General features: G+C 43.8%; 2 protein-coding genes across 3 annotated transcripts; one reads left to right on the top strand and one right to left on the bottom strand.

Moving 5' to 3' along the window:
• The first annotated feature begins 143 nt into the window (after positions 1-143).
• Ube2j1 (ubiquitin conjugating enzyme E2 J1) lies at positions 144-18,251 on the top strand. 2 transcript variants are annotated; one of them, XM_032904804.1, is made up of 8 exons: positions 147-333; positions 4,201-4,274; positions 5,097-5,228; positions 7,398-7,482; positions 8,001-8,106; positions 9,939-10,068; positions 11,255-11,374; positions 15,597-18,251. In XM_032904804.1, the coding sequence occupies exons 1-8, from the start codon at positions 303-305 to the stop codon at positions 15,873-15,875; spliced, it is 957 nt and encodes a 318-aa protein (XP_032760695.1). In that variant the 5' UTR covers positions 147-302; the 3' UTR covers positions 15,876-18,251. The 2 variants fall into 2 exon arrangements, with proteins under 2 accessions (XP_032760704.1, XP_032760695.1); XM_032904813.1 differs by lacking the exon at positions 11,255-11,374 and having other exon boundaries at positions 144-333.
• Positions 18,252-21,106: 2,855 nt separating this feature from the next.
• Rpp38 (ribonuclease P/MRP subunit p38) lies at positions 21,107-21,552 on the bottom strand (the record flags this gene model as incomplete). The annotated part of the gene is given in 2 exon segments (XM_032901943.1): positions 21,107-21,177; positions 21,180-21,552. Coding segments are annotated over 2 exon segments (444 nt in total), but the record flags the coding sequence as incomplete, so codon positions are not given.
• Positions 21,553-24,256: the final 2,704 nt, after the last annotated feature.

The raw sequence follows: 24,256 nt of genomic DNA, 5'->3' as shown, positions 1-24,256 counted from the left end.
CGAGTGAACAACCGCCACGAAGTGACTGCCACGTCAGGCCGACTTCACAGACCCGGCGCCGGCGGTGACGCAGCGGCGCGTCGGCCCGGACGTCAGCCCCGCAGGCCGTCCGCAGCCCGGCGCCCCGTTCGGCGACGCCCCGGCGCCCGGCCGGCCCTCAGGGAGGCGGACCCCGCGGCCCGCACCTTGCCCGCGGTCGGGCTGGACTGGGCGGTGTCAGCGGAGGCCCTCGTCAGGCGCGTCCGCCGCGCGACACCCGGGCAGCTGCGGCGCCGACGAGAGCGGCAGCGGGGAGGTCCGCCATGGAGACCCGCTATAACCTGAAGAGCCCGGGTGAGCCGGGTTGGGGCGGCGGGAGGGGACCCGGGACTCAGGGCGCCGCACCTCGGCCGGCTCGTGTCCGCCGGTCCTCGCGCTGCTCCGGGCTCGCGCTTTACGCGAGGCCGCGGCCGGTCTGGGGGTGCAGGCCGCAGGGCGGGTGGCCGCTACGGATCCTCCGATCTGCTGGCGCCCCTTGGCTCCTGGCCTCTTCTTCCCAGTCTCTGCGGAGTGAAGCTGGAGACAGCCAAGCCAAGGGCAGGTGTAAAGGCGATGTCGGCCGGTACTACTAAACATCCCTTGCCGGACCGCGTCCCTCGTATCCCTTCCGCCTGTGCTGACGAACTTTTGTTAGGTGTTTGACTCAAATTTGAGGAAATCTGTGGTTGAAATAGCCCATTTCAGTATTTGGGGGAGGATTTATAGACATAAATGTCCTGTAGCTAAACTAGTTGAGCTGTGTACTTGAGAATTAACCACGATCTGGGGGTGGATTGCTAATGTGAATTTCTTCAGTTAATGCCCCCAGACAATCCTGGCCTCCAGTTATTTTCTGATGCATTAAGAACAATGCAAAAATTATTATCAGTTGTCTAATCTTTTAAGGCAGGTGTAACACAGATTACTGGAGCCTGTAAATGTCCTTTGATAATTTGTCAGGGAAAAATAAAACCTCCCTGTTAACTCTGAATAACAAGCCTCAGGGTATTGATGATCCTTGAACTAGAACTCTCGCCACAGATTTTCTTTCCCACACTGCTTCTTCGTTCGGACTTTAAGTCTGATATCCTTATGGAAAAGAGTTGGTATTGTGAATCTCTCTCATTTAGTCCATAGGTGACTAGATGTAGAATTAGTCGTTTTTAGCGATTTTGTTAAACGTTTGGCCAAGCCTGTGCAAGAGTTACATGGCTGAATTTTAATGGGCCATATTCTTTGTCTTCAGCCCATCACTTAAAACCTGAAGAATTAAAAAAAGGTTAGAAAAAGTAGAAATGCCTGAATTTTACTATTTTGAGGCCAGAATGATTAAATTAGTTGGACTTTTGTTGTTGTTTTATTTTTTGAGATGGTTTCTCTATGTAGCTCTGGCTGTCCTGGAATTTACTCTGCAGACCAGGCTGGCCTCAAATTCTGAGATACTCCTGCCACTGCCTTCCAAGAACTGGTGTTAAAGGTGTTTGCCACCTGGCTTAATTAGTTGGACTTTAAATTGTACAGTATTTCCTTAGTCACAGGGTTGCTCCAGATCTGCAGAGGTACTTAGGCAAATGACCAGAGAATAATGCAGTGTGAAATGTTGTCAGGGAATTGCTCAATCTTTTTAAAATATTTATTTATTATATATAAGTACACTATAGTTGTCTTCAGACACATCAAAAGAGGGCATCAGATCTCATTACATATGGTTGTGAGCCACCATGTGGTTGCTGGGGTTTGAACTCAGGACCTTTGGAAGAGTAGTCAGTGCTCTTAACCGCTGAGCCATCTCTCCAGCCTTCATTCTTTTTTAAATTACTCCCTTTTATCTTTCTATCTTTTTATTTATGTGCATTGGACTTTTGCTTGCATGTATGTCTGTGTGAGGATGACAGAGCCCCTGGACTGGGATTACAGAGAGCTGTGAGCTGCCATCTGGGTCAGTTTACAGGGTCCTCTGGAAGAGCAGGCAGTGCTCTTAACCTCTGAGCCATCACTTCAGCCCCAAATTGCTCCTTCTTGATAGGTTATCGTACCTGAGATTATGGTAAAATTTAAGCAACTTTAGAAATTTAATACATTGCTAGATGGGTATGGTGATTTGTGCCTTTAATTCCAGCATTTGGGATGGAAAGGTAGGCAGGTCTCTGTGAGATCAGCGGATCTACCTAATGAGTTAATAAATTTCCAAAGAATGTCGAACTTTGGTTGACTTTTGTATCTGTTTTAAAAATTCTACCCTCTAGGTGATATTCTTTATAAAGAGATTTAAAATATCTTCCCTGTTGATGTAGATGATTTTGAGTCCATAGAGAATGTTTTAGGTGAACTATAGGATTTGCTAAAATGCTGTAAAGTCTGGTGATAATGTTTGCTTTGTTTTATTCTCCCATCGTTGTTATCTGTAGACTAGGATGGTGAGAGGAAGTAATCTCAACAGCTCATTTCCTATCTGCTAGTGTTGGGTTATCTCAGAGATAAGGATGGGAAATCAGAGAATACAATATAGACCATGGTTAAAGTGAACTGTCGTGTATATGGTTACTTTGATTACCAGAAGCTTGGGAATTATCCTGTTCATACCGTTGATATCAACTGAACTTCATACTAATCAAACTTTCCAGTGAACTCACACCATGTCGTCTGGTCTGCATAGAATTATAGTGATTGAACATTTTTACAGATTTCCCACAGATTGAAAAGTCTCTGTGAGTTGTAAAAACCAAATTCATTGATATCCTAACCTTCTTCAAACTCATGTATTTCCCTAAAATCCATATCCCGTGGATTCATAGCACTGGGAGCTGCTGCCTGCCCTTCACACACCAACTCCAAAGCCTCAAGCACGCTGGGCAAATTTGTCTCCCACTGAGACCTCTTCCGCACTGGCGGCCTCTTCAGCCTTGGTCATTTCCTTTACCTTCTGCCCTGTGGTGAAGGCGTTACTGTGTCATCAGATCTACTAAACAAACACTCACTAGATCTCTTGTCAAACTGACAGTGTTTGAGCAGTAATCACTTAGCAGCTCCGAGTTAGGTTGGTCAGGACTTAACCCTTGCTTTCCTTCCCAGCTCCTTCTCCTGCCTCTCGTAGGCTCTTGCATTTCCAGCAGAGCCACTCTGCAATGCTATGTCTCCATCTCTGTTGGGTCCTCTGTTGGAGTGCTTTCCCCTGAGCCCGGCTGGAATCCCTGTTCCCTCTTCTAGCTTCTATGCGGTCCAGCCTTCTCAGCTCCTGTAGGTAGTCCTTCACACCTGGTCCATACTGTCACAATGCCTTTAAGTTCTTTCACGTCTTCTAATTGCTGTAAGCTTGCTAAGGCAGGAAGTTATTCTTTCTCTGTCTCCACTCCGATAGTCTTCAAATATGTATTGTTTGTTCATTTTGCTTTAGTTGTTTGGTTTTATTTTTATGTGTAGGAATCTTTTGTTTGAATATGTGTGTGTACTATGTGAGCTTGGTGTTCGTTGATGTCAGAAAAGGGCATTGGACCCCTGGAACTAGGTTGCGATCCTCCACGTGAGTGCTAGGAATCACCCAGGAGATGAGCCTCTGAGTATTTCCAGTGTGAGGTTAAAGTAATCTTAGCTGCGGGAGGCATTATTCCATGGCCTGAAGTTGTAGGCTGATATAAAAGGGCAGCATGGACTGAGTACTGCACTCATCTCTGTGTTTCCAACTCTGCATGTGCATGATTTCCCACCATGAGGAATTGTGGGTGAGGATGGACCTTCTTTGAGTTGCTTTAGTCAGGGTATTTATTACAGCAACAGGAAAAGTAATGCAAGAAGATTTCAGTCCTTTTCTTTAAAAAATGATTTGTATTGGCTGGTTTTATGTCAACTCGACATGACATCATCAGGGAGGAAGGAGCCTTAGTTGAGAAATGCCTCGCTAAGGTCTGTAGGCTACCTGTTAAGATCTACCTGCTTTTTGTCTGCTTGATTTTTAAACTACTTGATTGCAAGAGCTGGTACCTGACCCTTTGTTTTCTTCTTTCTGCCTACTCTCTGTGTTCCAGGCTGGCCTCGAACTCAGAGATCACCTGCCTCTGCCCCCTCAGAGCTGGGATTAAAGGTGGGTGCCATCATTCCTGGCTAGAAGTTTTTTTTTAATTAGTCTTTGCAGATCACTTAAAAAAGTATATTCTAACGATCTCCACTTCATGGGTTTTCTTTTAGCTGTTAAACGATTGATGAAAGAAGCCGCAGAATTGAAAGATCCAACAGATCATTACCACGCTCAGCCTCTGGAGGTTAGTTTGTCTCCGTCCTCCTCAGGACGGCAGCACTGCGCTTTCAGGACAGCCTTAGAGCTGCGTTTCCTTTGCTTGCGTAGTTAATGGTGTGCTTGTTTATTGATGTACCTTTTCTGTTTCCTGAGTGTTTCATTAGCCTTTCGTCAGACTCCTTAGGCAGTGCTGACTCAGAGACTCTGTCAGAGGGTTTCAGATGCTAACCTGGTGCTCAGTGCTGAGGGAGGGAGCGAGCGGAGCAGACAGAATCGCAGACACTGTATAGTAAGACGGCCGATCCTTCAGGGGTCCCTGCAGCTGTCCTGGCTCTTGTGTTTTCATCTGTGAAAGGAGGATGCCAGTGGGCATGCTCAGATTTCCACAGTGATAGTAAAGTACACATGTTACAGTGAATAAGAACTTTGCACTTAGAAAAGTAACTTGTTAACCCTGTAAGGACATATAGCTAGTCTGTTAATATTACTAACCAGTTATACATACTGGAGAATACTTTTTAAAGGTTTGTTAAAATCAAATTTATACTAATGATTTGACCATATTTTCACTAATTGATAGTTAATTAAATTAATCTTATTTATGAGTGTATAATAGGACTCAGACACTTTAAATTATTTTAAAAGTTTTTAGCTTTTATAAGACAAAATTTACATTAAATAATACATTTTACTTATGACTTTTGAGGCATTTTGAGCACTAGAGACTATTATAGCACTATTAGAAAGCTTTTGATTTTCCTCACCTGGCATTTTTAATGTTACTATTGATAAAAATGATAATATTTTTTAAAGGTTCTTGATTCTCTGGATTCTTGATTTTGTTTAGGATAACCTTTTTGAATGGCACTTCACAGTTAGAGGGCCCCCAGATTCCGATTTTGATGGAGGAGTTTATCATGGACGCATAGTTCTGCCACCAGAGTACCCCATGAAACCACCCAGCATTATTCTGCTGACGGTAAGAGCTCTCGGCTTTACAATGCTTGCAGGTTAACTTTTCCAGTCATAAAAAAATGAAGTACAACATTATTCTATTTTTTCCTTCAGAGCCTAGACCATAGAAGTACAATATTTTTTCCTCAGAATAATTCTGAGGAAGCTGATGCATCTGTGAGGTACTGGTGATCCTAGCGAATGCTTATGTTTGTAGCACCGGTGTGAGGACTCAGTGAGTGCCTGTGTGAGGATGCTGGGTGTGCTGCCTGGCACATGGGGGACAGTTGGTGCAGCTCAGGCACATCACCTCTTTCCCATCCACCTCACTTTCTTTTCCTAAGTCCCTCAAATTTATGATGAACTGTGATGTCTGTCTCACTGGGTGACAGTGAAATGAGTCAGTATCTGTATATAGCTCTTCGGATAGAGCCTGCTACAGAAACCTTAATAAATGTTATTTCTGTTTCTATCTCAGAATTTCTTGTTTGTTTTATTTTCATGTGAAATACTATTAATATCTAACTCTTTTGATTGCTAAACTTTTCTTCCCTTATTTATGTTTAATTTTCTCCTAACCAAGAAAATTGCAACACACCCACACCACACACACACACACACACACACACACACACACACACACCACACACACACACCACACACACACACACACACACTGACCTTTTTGTTGCCTTGTTTTTCTTTTTGGTAACCTTATCTTGTTTCGGCTATTGCAGTCTGGTTTCACGGATAATTTGCTTCCTCTACTTATCTGAGAACAGCCATGGCGTCTCAGTCTCCATCTTGTCCCATCTAACTTTTATCTGACCTGAGGGGTTGCGCTTTGTGAAAAGATGTTCGTCCGCAGCAGCGCACTAGCACAGCTAGGCTGTCCTTGGGAGGAGGCTGCCAAAGGCCTTTGGTGTAGAGTCAGCTCGCCAGGGCTCTGCTCTGATAGTTTTTGTTTCGGTCAAATGGAATGTTGTTGTGGCAAATACAGCCACGTTCTCAAGTTCCTGGCATCTAGAAGCTGTTTAATAAGCACTGGGCCTTACTGTTAATTGTTGATGTTGGCATAAGGCTGGGGTTTCCCTTTAGGCTCCCATTGATATATTAACTGGGAGAAACAAGCAGTCTGAATAAGGGCTGGTATATGTGGGAGACCTGTGTGTATACATGTGTGACTGTGTGTGTGTCTGTGTGTATGCACCTATGTGCATACAGACAAATTATCTGTGTGTATGTGTGTGTCTGCACCTGTGTGTATATTTGTATCTGTGTGTGCATGCATGTATCTGTGCCTACATGCATTTGTGTGTGTGCATGTATGCATGTGTATGTATCTGTATGTATGTGTTCACCTGTGTATGCATGCATGCATCTGTGTGCACACATGTGTATGTATGTGTGTACGTGATAGTACTAAGCCATAGGCAGCAGCTTCTTACCAGTAGGAACCAGGGATCAAGTGGATGTACCCCACTGGAGCAGCCCTGCCCTCCTTAGTGGTCAGTATTGCCTCCTCACTCACTTCCTTTCCTAAAGTCACTTCCAACTTCGATTCGGCAAATGTTTATGGAATGTGGCCCCGTGATGTGGATGAGGCAGAACCTGTCAGCCTCCTCCCAGTGGAGTGCGAGTTCCGACCCTCTCACCTTCTTCCCTCACATCGTAGATACCTCTGCTCTTCAGGGTTGCAGCTGCTTTTCATTTGTGAGAGTTAGCTCAGTGGTCACCTCTGAAAGGAAAGGTGCCCAAGAGTCTCTTGAGTCTTTTCTGATACCAGAAATCATGACCAGTGTTCTTCCTCGATTGTGTTCTAATTTAATGGCATCATCCTTCTGTAAAGCTACTGCTGCTCAAAGTCACCTCTCCACACCCGTCCTCACCCACTAGTCAGGTGACTTTGGCAGCACGGTGCACACCTCAGTAAGGAAGCTATGCTAACTATTTAGCCCCATCTCAGAAAGGTGCTAGTACACCTTCTACACCCAGCCTTCATTATTTATTCAGCATTCAACACATATTTTTGAGTGTCGATAAAAGGACAAAAACTATGTCTAAATATTTAAGAAGATAATAAATATCTTGAAATTTATTATGCATATATAAATATAAAATATATGTATTCATGAAAAGGATAAGGCATTAACTGGACTTTTGCAGTTTTTAAAATGTGTTCTTTGTTTCTAAGGCTAATGGACGATTTGAAGTGGGCAAGAAGATCTGTTTAAGCATCTCAGGACATCATCCTGAGACCTGGCAGCCTTCATGGAGCAGTGAGTACCAGTGAACACAAGCTCCAATCACTATTCCGTTTCTAATAATGAATTGTAAGACATTTTTGGGATTGAAGATATTTTGGCTAATATGTGCCACCATTGAAAATTAACAACAATACTTTTTCATGTGTAGGTTTATACATTACTTAAATACCTCTCACTTGAATCTCTTCTAAAACCCTGCAGTTCTTTTTTCCAGAGCTAACCTAATTTCTCTTAAGGTTTTGTCTGTGCGTTTGTGCACGTTTGTGTGAGACCAGCAGTTGTTGTGGGGTCTCTTAATTCTCTTCTACCTATTTTTTGAGGCAAAGTCTCTTACTGATCCTCCTGACTCTGCTTGCCTAGCGTGGGTTAGCATGTAGGCTGCTGTGTCTGCCTGCTTTTTCCTTTCTTAAAACACACACAGAAAGCATGAGAGTACTGAGACCCCGTGGGTTCCCACACTTGCACTGCTGATCTGGCTTCTGTCCTAACCCAGCTCCTGTCACTGAAATGCTGTTCACTTTCTGTTTCAGTAAGGACAGCCCTGCTGGCCATCATTGGGTTTATGCCAACTAAAGGAGAGGGAGCCATCGGTTCTCTAGACTACACACCCGAGGAGAGAAGAGCACTTGCCAAAAAGTAAGTTCCTTGTTAGGGCCGAACACTATCAGTGGTCAGCAGTGTTAAGTCTCTTTCTCTGCTGTCACCTTGGCTAAGGATCCAGTCTTTTCTTTTTAATAAGAAATCTCTTTTTTAAAGATTTATTTATTCTATATAAGTACACTGTTGCTGTCTTCAGACACACCAGAAGAGGGCATCGGATCTCATTACAGATGGTTGTGAGCCACCATGTGGTTGCTGGGAGTTGAACTCAGGACCTCTGGAAGAGCAGTCAGTGCTCTTAACCGCTGAGCCATCTCTCCAGCCCCAAGGATCCAGTCTTAATTGTAGAAACCATTTCTGCAGATTTCCTCAGAGTGACCAGAATATAAAAAATTGACCTCGTGACTTTTTTTTGTAGTATTAAGGATCAATCCCAGGGTTTCACCCTGTGTTAAGCAGCTACTCTTCCACTGAGCTGTATCACCAGCCCATCTATCTCATTCTTTTAAAAGTAGTTGACGGGCTGGAGACATGGCTCAGTGGTTAGGAACACTGGCTGTTCTTCACAGGACCCAGTTTGATTCCCAACACCCACATTATGGCTTACAATGGTCCAGCCCTGTAGGGTCCAACTAGCTCCTTCTGGTCTCCGTGGGTACAGGAACACAGGAGATGCACAGACGTACATGCAGGCAAAACATCCATACACATAGGAATAATAATAATTAAAAATAGTAAAAAATTGTTGCCATTCATTGATTTGACTCTAGCTGGGAGGCACGTCTCCTGAGAGCACTCCTGGCCTTTTGTCCCTCTTCAGCTGGTGTCACAGGTGGCACAGCCAGAGCCATTGTGTATGCATAGCTGCCTGGAGGATCAGTCCCCTAGGGCTGTCGTGAATCCTCTGTATCTTTGTAGACACTCGTAGGGCCCACAGCAGATATTAGTGAGTGACCTGGGATAGAATAAAGGAGGTTTTCTTAAGTAGTGATACAGGGTTCTTTATTTTCTTTTTGGTGTATTTTTATCTATAGATCATAATAATTCATTAAATTCAAAGTTCCATTCCCTTTTGGTAGTACTGAGATAATAGAATCTGGTTTTGCTTTTTTGTTTTTTGTTTTTTGTTTGTTTGTTTTTTTTTTTTTTTTGGTTTTCTTTTTGAGACAGGGTCTCACTGTATATCCCTGGCTGTCCACTATCTAGGGCTAGCTGGCCTCAGACTCACAAGTTCTGGGATTAAAGGTGTGTATCAACACACCTGGATATACATACTATTTTTAAGTGGCTTCTTTCCTATTTCACATGTTTCTGCTAAGAGATAACTGAACCTTCATATTGGCTCTTTTCGCAGACTTTGATAGGCTCATGATGTGTGCTCTTAAGGACATCATATAGTATATAAACAGTTTACATAAATATGTTGTCCCTGTAGAGCCGAAGCTTGTCTTTCTTTACATAACGTATTTGTAAAAAACGAAGTCTAAGCTATTTTTCTAATAAACACATTTATTTGTCTCAGAACTAATATTTACTCTCTCACAGTGAATAGATGAGTATACTAAAACGTTAAGTGTTCTTTTCTTTTAGACATTTGGTATTTGAGTATCTTTATTTTTTCGAGATTTATTAATCTTTGTCTTATATTTGTGTGTGTGTCTTGCCTGCATGTATGTGTGTGCAGTGCCTGTAAAGGTCAGAGGGCACATTAGCTCCCCTAAAATGTAAATTACAGATGGTTGTTTCCTACCACGTGGGTTCTGGGAACTGAACACCATCTCTCCAGTCCCTATCTGAGTATCTTAAAAGAGGGAATTAGTACTCAACTGTTTGGTTTGTGCTCATTGAACAACATTCTATCCTTCCAGATCACAAGACTTCTGTTGTGAGGGCTGTGGCTCTGCCATGAAGGATGTCCTGTTGCCTTTAAAATCTGGAATCGATTCAAGCCAGGCTGACCAAGAAGCCAAAGAACTGGCTAGACAAATTAGTTTTAAGGTACTGTAAATTCCTAAACCGATCCACTTGGGGAGTCTTTGTTTACTGCTGAATTCTAGGAAAAGGAAAGTAATATGGTTCTATTGAAATGAGATTTATGAGTAATGATTCCTCACTGTAAAACATAAGGTACACTCATGAAGAAGGCATTTGAGCATAGCAGTTAGACTGGTGTACAAGACTGCGTTCAGATCTCAGCTTTGCAGGTCATTGGCTGTGTGCTCACGTGTCAGGCTTCACTGTCGTGTGCCTGCCCCCTCTACACCTGCTGACAGTAACCTGAACCTCCTTGTGGGATTTTGTCAGGCTGTGTAATTAACACCTATACTACATGCATTATAGCTGCATTTAGAACTCTCCCTGGTGCTTTTTAAATTCTAGTTCTTTTTTTTTTTTTCCTTTTTTTCGGAGCTGGGGACTGAACCCAGGGCCTTGCGCTTGCTAGGCAAGCGCTCTACCACTGAGCTAAATCCCCAACCCCAATTCTAGTTCTTTTTAAGCAAAGTAGGTAATCTCACCTCCAAGGTGTTACTGCTGTTAACATTTTGGCAATTTCCCCTTTATCCCCCAAATATAAAATTTTTATAATATTTTAACACTCTGAGTAATCACACGTATTTCTGGAATAAGTTAACCTGTATGAAGCAGTATGCTGCTGTCTCCTCTTACTTTTCTGCCCTTTGTCTGCTTCTAGGTCCAGTTCTTGGGAGCTCTCCCTTCAGTTTTATCTTAGTTCCTAGAGTATAAATCTTGACGATACTCTTTCCTTTCCAGGGTTCCTATTGTACTTAGAATCTTTTCTCTGAAGATCTTAGGATCAGATGTGTTTTGAATGTTATGATTTTTCAGATTTGAGGAATATGTGCATCTTATGCTGACTAGTTATAGTAAAGTCTGATCAACCTGGGACTGTTGTCACAGCCCCAGCCAGCCTCCTAAACATCACTCAGAGCTTGAGTTTGTAGAGGGTCTTAGAGTTGAGGTTAGCAACCATAGGCGTGGCTCCTCAGTAGGTAGCAGCTCCCTCAGAATGCAGACTGCCCTGTGGAAACGATGCAGACATGCTCGGAGCTTAACTGCTGGTAGATACGAAAGGAGCAATGCAGATAAATTCAGGAGAGGGAGTTAGTTGATTGTTAACACATTTCTTCTTATAACACTGCTCTTGGGTATATCTTATTTATAGGCCGAAGTCAATTCATCTGGAAAGACTATCGCTGAATCAGACTTAAACCAGTCTTTCTCACTAAATGATTCACAAGACGATTTACCTACAACATTCCAGGGTGCTGCAGCAAGCACATCGGTATGGTTCTTATCTTTTAATACACACCACACACACACACACACACACACACACACACACACACACACACACACACACATCATTCTACCCCCCACGCACACCACAACCACATATACATGTGTGCCAGTACACACACCACATTACACACACACACTACACACACACACACACAGCACACTACACACACACACACAGCACACTACACACACACACACAGCACACTACACACACACACACACACATATATTTTGGACTAAGATAAGATCACAGATCAAATACAGAAAGTTGTGCTTTTCTTAGTAGTAGGATTTTAGCCCAGCTGCCCCGTTAGTTACAATGTTTTGAACAAATCTTTTTGGACTTCAGTTTTGTGGATTTTTGTTGTTGTTAAGTGGGGTTAAACGAAATAGTTCTAGGTTCTATTGTTTTCAGAATGCTATGACTTCTTTAAAGTCAGTGCTAGCATCGTGCTAGCCTAGGTAAAACATGCTTATTAACTAACTCTCTAATAGACACTAGACACTGACAGTAATCTGCCTAGCACGCTATGACACCTGCTCTCCAAGTTGAAGTTCAGCAGGCTCTAGTGAGGCCAGCAGTGTTGCCCTCAGGCACACTGGCTGTGCTGAGCCCTGTGCAGCATGTGGCTGGCCACTCTATTTAGAAGCACAGACCAGAGTTTAAGCTCTGTGCACACAGCCCTGTTGAACTGATGCTATGGAGAGTCAGTGGCCAGCAATTGTTGGGTGAAAGAGTGTCCTGTGGGTGGTGACAGCTCTGCTCTGACCAGTTGCTTCAAATAGCGTGTCAGCACAGGTGACCAGAGAGGACAGGCACAGATAGCACTGCGGTGGCACTGACTAGTGAGTTCTGTGAGGGAAACGCTTGACTTAACAAGAGGTTCTTACTTCTTTTGGACTCAATTTTGCTACAGATCGTTTGACAGATTATATTTCCCCCTCTGGAATAGAAGACATTTATTGGTTTAGTGAGGGAGTTGTGCACATGTATGTGTGGAGGGCAGAGGACAACTTGCAGGTATCAGTTCTTTCCTTCCGCCCTGTGGGACCTGGCATTGAACTTGTGTCAGGCTTGGCAGGAGGCATCTTTGTGCACTAACCATTTCCCTGGCCCTGGAGGCCTTCAAAGGTCAGAAAGTGTATCTACCGTAAAGTGGGACTCAATAGCTTTGAGTGGCTTTCTTTCAGGGATGTATCAACATGTTTTAAATCTACTGGGAAGCACCTTGTTACGTATTCCAGCCACTTTAGTTATCATTTATGTTGTCATTAACTGTCTATGATGTAGTGCTTTTATAGAGTCAGTGGTCTAGGGAAAACACCTGATGAGAGCTCGTGTTTGCCAGGCTTACCAGTTTCCTGGACCCACCCAGGGACTGAAATTCTGAGTAAGCCATTCTATTTTATATTAAAAAGTGTTCCAGGATGGCCCAGTGGGTAAAGGCATTTGCCACACAAGTCTGGCAACCTGAGTTCAATCCCTGGAGCCCATGCAAAGTTGGAAAGGACGACTTGTCAAGTATGACACGGCACGTTCACAGTGTATAATACCACGCATGCTTGCCCACAGTAATAAGTAAAAATTAAGAGCATCCTATTTAATATAAAAAACAAACAGAATTCACTCAGTCGGTTGTTCTGGTTAGTATGGAGAACTTGCTGTACATACCTATGACTGTACTTATTTTAGAGAGGAAAAGTTTCAGTATTTTATAAGATTTCATTAGTATTTAGCCAGTTATACAAAAGGCATCTGAAATATAGAAACCAAATAAAACATTATATAAGCCCTTTTGGGGAGCAGGTTTCAAGACAGGGTTTCTCTGTGTAGTCCTGGCTGTCTTGGAACTTTCTCTGTAGACAGCCTGCTTCAAACTCAGAGATCTGTCTGCCTCTGCCTACTGAGCGCTGGGATTAAAGGCATGTGCCACCACGGCCCAACAGTAAGCAATGTAATTAAAGTACATGTACTAATTAATTAATTTTGCAGTACCAGGATCAAACTTAAGAGTTTTGTGTGTGCCGGGTTATTTAATTTTTTTTAAAGACATGGTCTTGCCATGTCTTCCAAGTTAATGTTGAATTTACCAGTCCTCCTGCCTCAGCCTCCCAAGTGCTGAGATTACAAACATGTTTTAAGGGTTGTTTTCTAAATGTATTAATCACAGTACTAAGGAGGCTAAGAGCCACTCTAAACAAGTTCACAACTTAGCTTTTGAGTCTAAATCTGAAGCCTGGAAAACGATATGTTAACAGTAACAATATTAGTGATGATTAACATTCACTAAGTCAGTCTGTATCATAAGCACTTGGTGTCACTAATCCATCTAATCCTCACAAGTGCTGGATTGGATATTATCTGCATCGGACAGATGAGGGAGCCGAGACTTAGGTTAAATAGCCGGCTTAGGCAAACACATGTAGCAGGCAAAGGCAGACTAGACATAATAAAGGCTCATTGTTTCGTCCGTTTTTTGGGCAGGATAATTTCCCCTCAGACTAAGGGAAAAATAATGCAGTCAATACAAGCTTTGATATATCAGTCTCTTAGACTATAGTGCTATGTTGTCATGGTTCTCCTTAAGAACTTGTTCCTTGATGGTTATGGGGGTAGAGGAGGATGAGGCAAGAGGATCAGGGGAGGATGCAGGAAGGAGACTGTCATGTTTCTTTGTTGGCTACTGTAACCAGTTCACTGACTGAATCTTGGTTCACTTACTGTGTGGCATTTGTGATGGCATGGGACCTCATATGCCATACAGTTTTCTGTCTCTGTGCTCCTCAAGGGACACACTGTCCTTGGAGTCTAGCTTGTACAAGTCCAGGTTTATGCAGCCATAGTTCAGTGTTAGTACTCTCTTTTACGCAAACTTACCAGTAGTTTCTTTATACCTTTGTATTATGGGTTAACTACATTTAAGAAATTTCAAAGAATAATTTTAAGAAATTCAGATTATCTAAGCTTTTTTCCTATGCTAGGGATCAAACTCAGGGTTTTGGGGATGCTATGAATGTGCTGTGCCACAACGGGGCACCACCACACCTTTATTCTGAGATAGTGTCTTTCTATGTAGCTCAGGCTAGCCTTGGATTTACCATCCTGTCGTCACTCAGAGTTCTGCTGTTACAAGGGGATCCACCATACCCAGTTAACATGTGGCTGTTGAAACGAATGCCAAGCTTCAGACGGACATTCTGCAAGTAACTGAGATCAGCAGTCCCTCATGTTCAAGCTGTTGCCAGCACAAAACTTATAATTTTAACCATTTGGGTTATATTATTTGATTCTTTTAAGTGTTTACATTTTTTCTATTGGAAACTATTTGATATTTCTCATATGTAATTCATATTATACTAAGACACTTCATTCTATTTCTTGTCTTAAAACATCAATATGTTCTAGTGGAAAGGCTGTTCCTAGTGAAAGCATTAAAGCCATTGATGCAGTGCGGGCAGGTTAAGGAGTCTGTGTGGACTCCACCTTTCAAGCTTCCCTGAGTGTGCTGTTGCTAGTTTTAATGTCTCCAAAGCAAACGAGATTTTGAAACCCTGTGCCACATTATGATTGTCCCCTGACTGAGCCAGTCATTGCAGCAATTGGAAGATGCTATCACCTGGGACCTTGGGGGACAGCCGTGCACACAGTGGAGCACACTGAGGCACTCATGGACCCAGGGTGCCCTCATAGCATACAATACTGAATACTAAGTAACAGATACTTTAGACCTGGGTTTAGTTCACTTGTCTGGGATTATGGAAAAGGGTAAGCTGAGTTTGAAAACAATCACATTTTTACAATACCAGCATGAAAAATTAAAATTATTTCCTTATTATTGTCGATGGAGGGATGTCAATTGGTAAGATAATACTGAAGAGATCAGTGTCCTTCAGGGCCCTTGGATAGAAGAGCAGTGTCCGGAAGCTTAGCAGAAATTGCTGCAGCTGTCTACCATCTGGAGGGAAACAGCCACAGTGGACCTTTGTCTGCTGTAAATGGGTTCCTCCACTTCATCGAGCTCACCATAACCTGTGTTTCTAGCTTATTTATCAGGGTTGGTTCATGGTCTCCGCATTCAGATGGTTCTTGGTAAATTTGCCCTAGTCATATTTAATACTCTAGGTATTCTCAAACTGTTAACAAGTGCATGTACAATTTTTCTTTTTGTGGCCAATTTCAAACAGATTTTCTTATTATTTCTTAGTATGGCGCCCAGAATCCATCAGGAGCACCCTTGCCACAACCTACCCAGCCAGCTCCTAAGAATACCTCCATGAGCCCTCGGCAACGTAGAGCCCAGCAACAGAGTCAGAGAAGGTCGTCTGCTTCCCCCGATGTACTCCAAGGCCAGCCACCAAGAGCCAACCACACGGAGCACGGCGGGTCAGCCATGCTGATCATCATTCTGACTTTAGCACTGGCAGCTCTCATCTTCCGACGGATATATCTGGCCAATGAGTACATATTTGACTTTGAGTTATAATGCTGGTCTATGACTTCAGAGCTGTGACTCAGTTGCGTCATTAAACATTCTGCATTGGGTATAACCTAAGGATTGTTTACAAAAGATTATTTTGTATTTACCCTTCGTTACTTTTTTTATTGTTATAAATTCATTGTGCTATAAGTAGACATTAGGCTGTGGCCCAGCAGTGTGTCCTGCTTCGGTTAAGGGACGGAAGCCATAGTCCTTGTCTTACTATTTAATCTACTTCACAGACAAGTAACTTACTGCGGTTGCTCACACCCACGCTGCTTTTCCACAGAGCGCAGTGCTTTTCTGTGTATCCTTTGGCATTCTCAGCTAAGAACGTGTTTCCATTGAGTATTACGGCTCTTCAGTACCGCCTGTGAGTCCTTCTCTAGTTAGACGGTGAGGGAGAAGATGGCGGTGGGGCACACTGCTCCTGTCTTCTTGAGCTGTGTCGTTCATAGGAGAGACATGGACGGGGATTGCCCACTCTGTCATCTTTGTACTGGAAACTGTGTGCAGTGAGAATAACTTCATTTCAGACATTTATGAAGATCTTTGTTATATTCTGTTTGGGATTTTACTTGAAGAGGAGAGACTCTGCAGCCACCTTGGTATGCACCGTGCCCAATATGGACACAAATGAAAGAAAACAGGCTTCCACAGCCTTCTCAGGCCAGGGTCCAAGCCAAGCAGTTGTTTGATTTTTCCTTCACAAGTAGGTGAGGAGGTCACCAAGTTTGAATCTTTACTTTGATCTGACATGGTTTGAATTTTATGCCCAGCTCTGTAATCACTCTAGCTTTTCAGTATTCCAGAGATATGCTTAGTATTCAAATTTTAATAGGAAACTCCGGGCCCAAGGGACAGCGATGGATTAACCACAAATAAACCTTTATTTAGAACTGTTCACTGGCCTAAGAAATATTTAATGAAGAATCCATCTACCCTTAGTGCCAGCAAGTGCCCCAGATGCTGACCTGTGCTCTTGTCATCACAGTGCCTAGTGAGACCGCTCAGGACAAGGTTGCCTTCGCATGCTCCTTCAGCAACCTCGAGGCACTTCCGAGGGCCCTGCATTGCTGACCTGACTGTCCCCGGCTTTTAAATATATCATGCTCTCGAAGCCCATTTGGAAGTTTGTTTTTGTTTTTGTTTTTTTTTTAAGGAGAACTGAATATAAGTGGTATTTGGGTTCAGTCCACAACTGTTAGCTCATGCATCTTTTAGGTATGTGTGGGAGGGTAGTTGTAAAGTCCTCATGTGGTTTTAACTAAATATAATTATCGGCAAGATAAAACAGCTCGCAAAATCACTTTAAAAGTGAGCCTGGTTCTCATTCCTGTCCTGTGAGGTTGGGATCTGTTGCCACTGAAGATAATTCCCCTTTGTGTTTGGTAACTGGGTTTTGTTGTTACTGTTGTTATCTCAACACCAGAAGTTTTAAAAGGGACCGAATGCTATATATAATATAATCTTCCAGTTTAATAGAGTAGATTTTTATTGTTATTTAAGGATTGTTTATAGATGAGGTTGACAAAAATCTAAAAAGCCCAAGGACTTTGTGAAGACTTCATGTAAGGAAGACTATAGATTACCATTTTAAAAATAATGTTCTTGCCATGAAAAAGCATATTCTTAGTTTATAATATGAAAAACTGTGGTTCCGTGATCTAGTAAGAAGTCAGTAACGCCGTGGGAAGCCTGGGTGGCCTTCCCACGTAGGAGAAGAACCCTGGGCTGTCGCCCTGGGCTGAGACAGCTCATACGCTAGAGCCGTCCCCCTCCAGTCATCCCCCTCCAGCCAGGCCTGGCTAGTGTTTGGAGGGAGCTCTGCGGCCTTGCTGTGCTTCTGTGGTCACCTGTGCTGGGTGTGGAGGGACATCTCATCCACTCCCTCACTGTCGCTAACTGGCTACCTCCTTATGCGTGTTGGCAATTTTTAGCATCTGATACATACATCAAAGTGGTACGTTTTGTTTTTACCCCTGATCCGCTATCTAAAAATTTTCCTCCAACCCCCACCTTGGGGTTAGTGGACTCAATTGAAGGCCTCTGTTGTCAAAGCCTCAGTTTAACCCCCCAGATCTGGCATAAGGCACAAACCATGTAGAAGCTGGTAGGTAGGTCTTAAATTCTTGTCTCCCCAGTTCTCAGATTCAAAACTCAAGGCTTTTTCACTGACCAGCATATCATATGACTACACATCAAATTAGTCAAAATAGCATGCTTGAAAAAATATGCCTGTTTTGCTTGTAGCAGTCTAGCCCGCGGGAGCCTTCCAGATCTGTATGTGGGTGGGGCTCTGATGTAGCACTTTACGTTTTCTTGCTGCTGCTGTTGGTTTATTCTACTGAAATAAATGATTTCATCAAGCTTCTCAGTGAATTAAGGAGACAGTTATTTATTGGTGTTCTGATGAGAGTGACAGCCTTCCCTATTTGAGGAGAGTAAGAACTGTTTACTCAGCTCCGGCTTATGAAGAAACACGGTGGCGATTGCCCACTTTCATAGACCAGAATTTAAAACCCCACATACCTGTACTTACGGGGCCTCAGGATGAAGTGTGAAGAAGCCTACGTTGCTCTATGACCTTCGAATGAGTATGTACCAACTGTATCGTAGTGACCCTCACTGTTGAGTGAATCCCTGAGGCCATGCGAACAAGATCTGTTCAGCTCAAATGGCATTACCGCCAGGCCAAAAGCCAGTTCACGTAAGACTATGTTAGTGACCAATGAATTTGTTGGGGTTACTTACAGCAGGAGCATGAGTGAACTGAAGGCAGTGTCATCTGGGAAAGCCTACCTCAGCTAGGGCGGTGACCATGACTCAGGAAACAGCATCCCTGCTGCAAGACTGACAGGCAGCCCAGCCTATTGGAGTTTCTCCCCGAGTGGGGTGGTGCTTGCTTGGGATGGGCCTTGTGAAACTTGTTTTGGGAATTTACTAACCCCTGCAAGTTTCCTTTACTTCCTGAGTCTTATAAGCCCCCTGTCCTCTCCCTATTCTTCCCTCCAAAAGAGAGTATTTCAGTTGGATGGAAATAGCGAGGCTACACTGGCTGACCCAGAGTAATGAATGATGCGCACCTGAGCCATTGAAACTGGCAGGAAGCTATTGAAACCCAAAGCTGTCCCAGTACCTTTTGAACATGTGTTTTCAGAACTTGTTTGAGCAGCCAATAAAACCAGTGACTGTACTCATCCCTCGTTTTAACCAAAGGTGGCATTCTTTGCCCTGTAATCTTACCTGGCGTCCATATTTGAGTACCATGTCTGGATCGTTCCATTTTACTTTGTGCTTCTTGCCTCCGCTTTTGTTAGTCACTGTCTAATTTGCACAGTTAGCTCTGGATCTCCTCCAGTCTCGGGCCATTCTTTACAACCAGTCTGAAGTATACCTGCTTCTGCCTCTCCTCTATCGAGAAAGTGGCGGCTGGCCTCGGTGGCGCTAATCAGGAGGCAGGTGGATCGTCGTGAATTTCCGACAACCCGGTCTGCATAGCAGGTTCTAGCTGGCCCAGGCTGCATAGTGAGATGCTGTCTCAAACAAACAATAACAAAAACTTAATACAATTCAGTACTAAAAAGAGGTAGCGTTATTTAAAGCTGACAACAGAGTTGGAGCTGGGCATGTGGTACACACTTGTAATCTCAGGATGTGGGCAATAGACACAGGAGGACCGGAAGTTTTGAAGTCCTTGGCTACATAGCGAGATCGAAACTAGCATGAGCCAGACGAGACCCTATTGAGAAAGAAAGAGTGAAATAAAGAAAGACCAACAGATTTGAACTCAATATATATATATATATATATATATATATATATATATATATATATATATGGATAGCCTGTGCGTATATAAAGAGAAACACATCATTAGCTACTGGGAAGGCTGTGCATCGAAACCACACAAGACACCAGGAGAAAAGCCAGGGTACTCCTAACCAGAGCACAGACTCCAGATACGTTGTAGTACAACCTGTGATTCTAGCCCTTGGGAAGTTGAGGCCTGCTCGTGCTACACAGTAAAACCCTATCTTAAAAGTGGGGACTGGGTTTGGAGTGGGAAGGAGGGAGGAAGGGAGAGAGGGAGAGAGAAAGGGAGGGGAGGAAGGGAAGGAGGAGAGAGAGAGAGAGAGAGAGAGAGAGAGAGAGAGAGAGAGAGAGAGAGAGTCGCCCTGGCAGACAACCTGCATATGGTTCTCAGTACTCAGGTAATAACTCTCTCTAACTCCAGGTCCAGGGCATCTGGTGCCCTTTTCTGATCTCCTAGGGCACAAAGCATGAACAATGTGTATACTCACACAGGCAGGCAGAATACTTATAAATTAGAGAAAAGCAAAACTGTGAAGAACTTGGAACCATATTTCAGAGGTTGCTAGAAAGGAGGGTGCTGGGGAAAGAATAAGACTTACCCAAATGTTGGCCTCTCCAGAGCAGTTCACACTTAGGTGCCTGTACAATGTAGGATTTTGGTGACCTTAAAGTTCTATCTGTAAGGTGGCAGGGAAAGCCCTTCTTCCCCTTCGGTTACTCAGTGAGTGAAGCATACAAGTTAGAAGGTAGAGACGTCATTCTGTAAACAGGTGGTAAAGTGGATTCCCGGTGATTGCTCAGGTGACACGCTGGGCTGCTTCGAGAGACTCAAGGTCACAGAGCACGTTGGCCGTATATCTGCAGTTTGTTCCCTGTCCTTGGTGAGACACCTTTGGGAAACACCTGTCGTCCCTAAGTGCAGCTTGGGCTTCATCAGTGTCTCTGAAGTTTTCTCACTTCTCCAACCGACAGGCAAGCCAGACTTCTCTCGCGCTTTCCCGCCCACACCCCCATCACTGTTCCGGTCTCTATCCTCTGCAGAAGCCTCAAATGCTCACTGCGTGGCCGTCCTGACTGACTCACTTCCAGTTTCCTTCTCTTCTCCTTCTCTTGAGGAGATCCCTCATCTGAAAAGTCTAACATTTGGGTTCAAGAACACCAAGATATAGTTGGGGGTTTCATGGAGTTTATGAGAAAAATTATTAATGACACAGCACAGTAGGGGCTCTAAAGAGAGTCCAGTCCCTAGCACCAGAGACAGACAGTATGGCGGGGGTTCAGAAGAGAGGAATCAGGGCCCATGTGGTAGAGTCTGGGGTTCTTTTTTCCCCCTAAGAATATATGTGAGCACACTTGACTTTATTTTGTTTCAACGCTTATTTAGACCACATACTTACACGAAGTGGCAGGGTCACACAGAACTACTTTGAAAGGGATTTTTTACTCTTGGGTGGTTTCCTTGTCTTACCAGGGTTAGGAGCGAGTTTCTTTTCAGGGGTTGTAGTGTTGTATCTGGAGCTTGTCCACCTTCCGCAAGCTTCCTCTTACTAAGTTTTGTAAGGTCATCGGACGAAGTCTCCAAAATCGCTTTGTCCTGGCTTTCCAAAGCTTCAGTCTCCAAACTGTCTGTGAGATCTTGGGTTCTGTCTGGAAGCCAGGGCACATTTAAGCTGGGCACCCTGGGAATGATGGCTTCTACTTCATCAGCAAAGTCCATGGTGTTCTTTCTGAAGCCCAAGGCTAGCACACATTCTAAGCCAATGACTGGAGCAATTCTCTCGCTGGGCTGAGGTACCTGACAGGCAGGGACGGCTCTGCTTAAGCTCAGCTAAAGCAAGCGTGAGGTGATGATGGCGTGTTGTTGTAAATAAAAATAAAAATAAAAATAAAAAAGTAAAAACAAGGGCTGGGGATTTAGCTCAGCGGTGTAGAGCGTTTACCTAGGGAGGCGCAAGGCCCTGGGTTCGGGTCCCCAGCTCTGGAAAAAAAAAAGAACCAAAAAAAAAAAAAAAGAAAAAAAAAAAAAAAAAAAACAAAACGGTAAATGTTTTCCCTCGGGGTGTTTTTACCCTGCTAGGGTTCCACACCTCAGTGCCCCAGATATCTGCCGAATCTCCCATTTGGAAACCCCCTACCTCCCCTGAGCTATAAAAACCCTTATCTTGCCCATGTCCAATGCTGACCTCTTGAGCCCTGCCTTAGGGGGAACCAGTGTGTGTATAGGAACAAAAAAAATAGTGCTTACCTGTTGGGGTGACCCTTTAATCACAGCACTTGGGAGGAAGAGGGCAGGTGGAGCTCCATGAGTTCAAGACCAAACCTGGTCTACAATGTGAGTCCAGAACAGAGAAACTCTGTCAAAAAAAAAAAAAAAAAAAAAAAAAAAAGGAAGAAAAAGAAAAAAAAGAAAGAAAATAAAAATCAAAACGAAAAGCCAAAATATTGTTTTAATTAATTTGGCCATGATGGTTTGATTGATGGTCCCTTGAATCTTTGGGAATACCATTTGGAGGCTGCAGTGAGATCATGACCCTTCCCTCTAGCCCTCTGGGACTGAAGGGCTGCTCCCTGTGATGTGCAGGCCTTGGAGACAGTCTAAGGCCGGAAGACTTGCCTGTGGTATGGTGAACTGCCCCAGTGAATGACTATCAAAAAGAGGGGCAAGCACGGGTTTATGGAGACCCCTTGGTAAGTCGTAGATATTCTCTCTGACCTCTGGTTCTGTGGGATCCCGATCTGGGGACCTGGGGAATTCTGATTAAGATCCAATAGGTCTTAGTCCAGGGCAGCAAGGGAGAAGTCACTTTACCTATCTTGTTACTTGGGAGTTTGGCCAGGACCACCAGTTTTTGTTTTTGTTGTTTGATTTTTCTGACCCTCCTTGGGACCCTGGGGATCCCTTGGTAAGACTGGGAGCCAAGAAATTGGAGAGGTCCAGCATATGAGCACCCTTGGCAGGAGTTCAATGTTCAGGCTGCAGAGCAGAGGAACGAACACCGAGGACCTTCTGTGATACGGGGAGCCAACAGATTGGATAGGCATGGGACATCAGGCATGACTGGGGCGGAGATGGAAATCTGAGAGGCCCGGCCTAACTGAACTGGGGAAAACCCGGCACTTCTAATGGGTTCCAAGTGCCCGGGTTGCGCAAGGGGGCAATTGCACAAAAGCGTCTTATTTCTTAAAAATATTTCTTTGGTTGAATTGGTGAATCTTTGAATTGCCCGATCATTGTCCTTGTCCTTGTTGTTATATTGGTCTCATGTTTGCTGTCTCTGTACCGTATATATATATTTCTGTGCTCCCACAGTGAGTCTTCTCCAGTTACAGAAGAATTTAGGAGCCTGGACAAAGCTCTAGTTACTGCCACTCCCACAACACTGGCTTGTCCTCCTCCCAGCCCAAGGCACAAATCTGCTGCTGCCTGCCAAGGCTGCTTTGATAGCTGGACTGAAAATTCTCTGCCTCTGATCTTTCTGGCCCCGGGATTCAGTTCAGCAGGAGTCAAATGACTTTTGGATATAAATAATGTGTGTGTGTACGTGCTATTCTGCTGAAGTAAAAAGCTGGTTCTGGAGTTGTAAAGTTTCTGAAGATTTTTTTTTTTTTCTTTTTTTTTTCGGAGCTGGGGACCGAACCCAGGGCCTGGCGCTTGCTAGACAAGCACTCTACCACTGAGCTAAATCCCCAACCCCAGAGCTCAAGATTTTTAAAATTTCCTCTGGTTGTCTTTGAATATAGACTTAAGGATGCTTCTTATCATGCTAAAAACCATCTCTGTCCAATCTGTAGATAGGGAAAAAAAAATGCAACAAAAGAACGTTTATGCTTTGTTACTACTCCAAGGTCTGAATCTTTTCCAGAAAAACTCACAAGAAAAGTGAGTTTTACAGACACGTGTTAGCTGTTTTTTGTTTTTGTTTTTTTTTTTTTTCTACAAATTGGGTTTCAGTACAGATTACAAACAATGAAAATGTAAGCGTCAGGGAGTTGAGAAAGTCAGAAGACCTAGATCCGCCTTTCCCAGGCCAAGCAGTCTCCAGATAAGTGCTCCAGTCAATCGACAGCCTGTTTCCCTACCTATTGTCTATTTCCAAGGGGAAGCGCCAAATACAGAGGTTTCCTCTAAGTTCTTTAAGTTCTGTATCTGTCGTGGCAGAGTTCCACTCGGCTGGTAGACACCATCCAGAAATCAGGTGCGGACTACAATTGCTCCAAAGGTGAGCTCTGCCACTCCAGCCCCAGGTAGTCCTTCAGAACTGGAAAGCCCTGGACTTGCTGAAAACTGACATAAAGCAGTCCAGTCGATGTGATTCTTGCTGTCTCTTTAGCTGGGTCAGCAAACCAAATGCTTCTGATAAATACCCCACTGCCCTAATCCCCTCCCAGCCTTTAGCTGACATGCCAGTCTTCCTGAGCTCTCACCACAGCATCCTAATTTCAGCAGGAAGTACTTACAGAAGAGGATACGCAGCCCTTTATCCTCAACAGAAGGCTGGGATACTAGATTAAGGAAAACCCCCTGGCAACAGGGCAAGACGGTTACCTATAGTACCTAGCGGCATACCAAG

This window comes from Rattus rattus, chromosome 1 (genome assembly GCF_011064425.1).
Source record: "Rattus rattus isolate New Zealand chromosome 1, Rrattus_CSIRO_v1, whole genome shotgun sequence".
NCBI lineage: Eukaryota > Metazoa > Chordata > Mammalia > Rodentia > Muridae > Rattus > Rattus rattus.
This window is presented reverse-complemented; position numbering and strand designations above follow the sequence as displayed.

Bases quoted from the DNA above. Each gene is read 5' to 3' on its own strand.
- Ube2j1 (XM_032904804.1), top strand. From the start codon at position 303: ATGGAGACCCGCTATAACCTGAAGAGCCCGG. The intron at 334-4,200 runs GTGAGCCGGGTT...GTTTTCTTTTAG, and splicing joins CTATAACCTGAAGAGCCCGG to CTGTTAAACGATTGATGAAA. The intron at 10,069-11,254 runs GTACTGTAAATT...TCTTATTTATAG, and splicing joins CTAGACAAATTAGTTTTAAG to GCCGAAGTCAATTCATCTGG.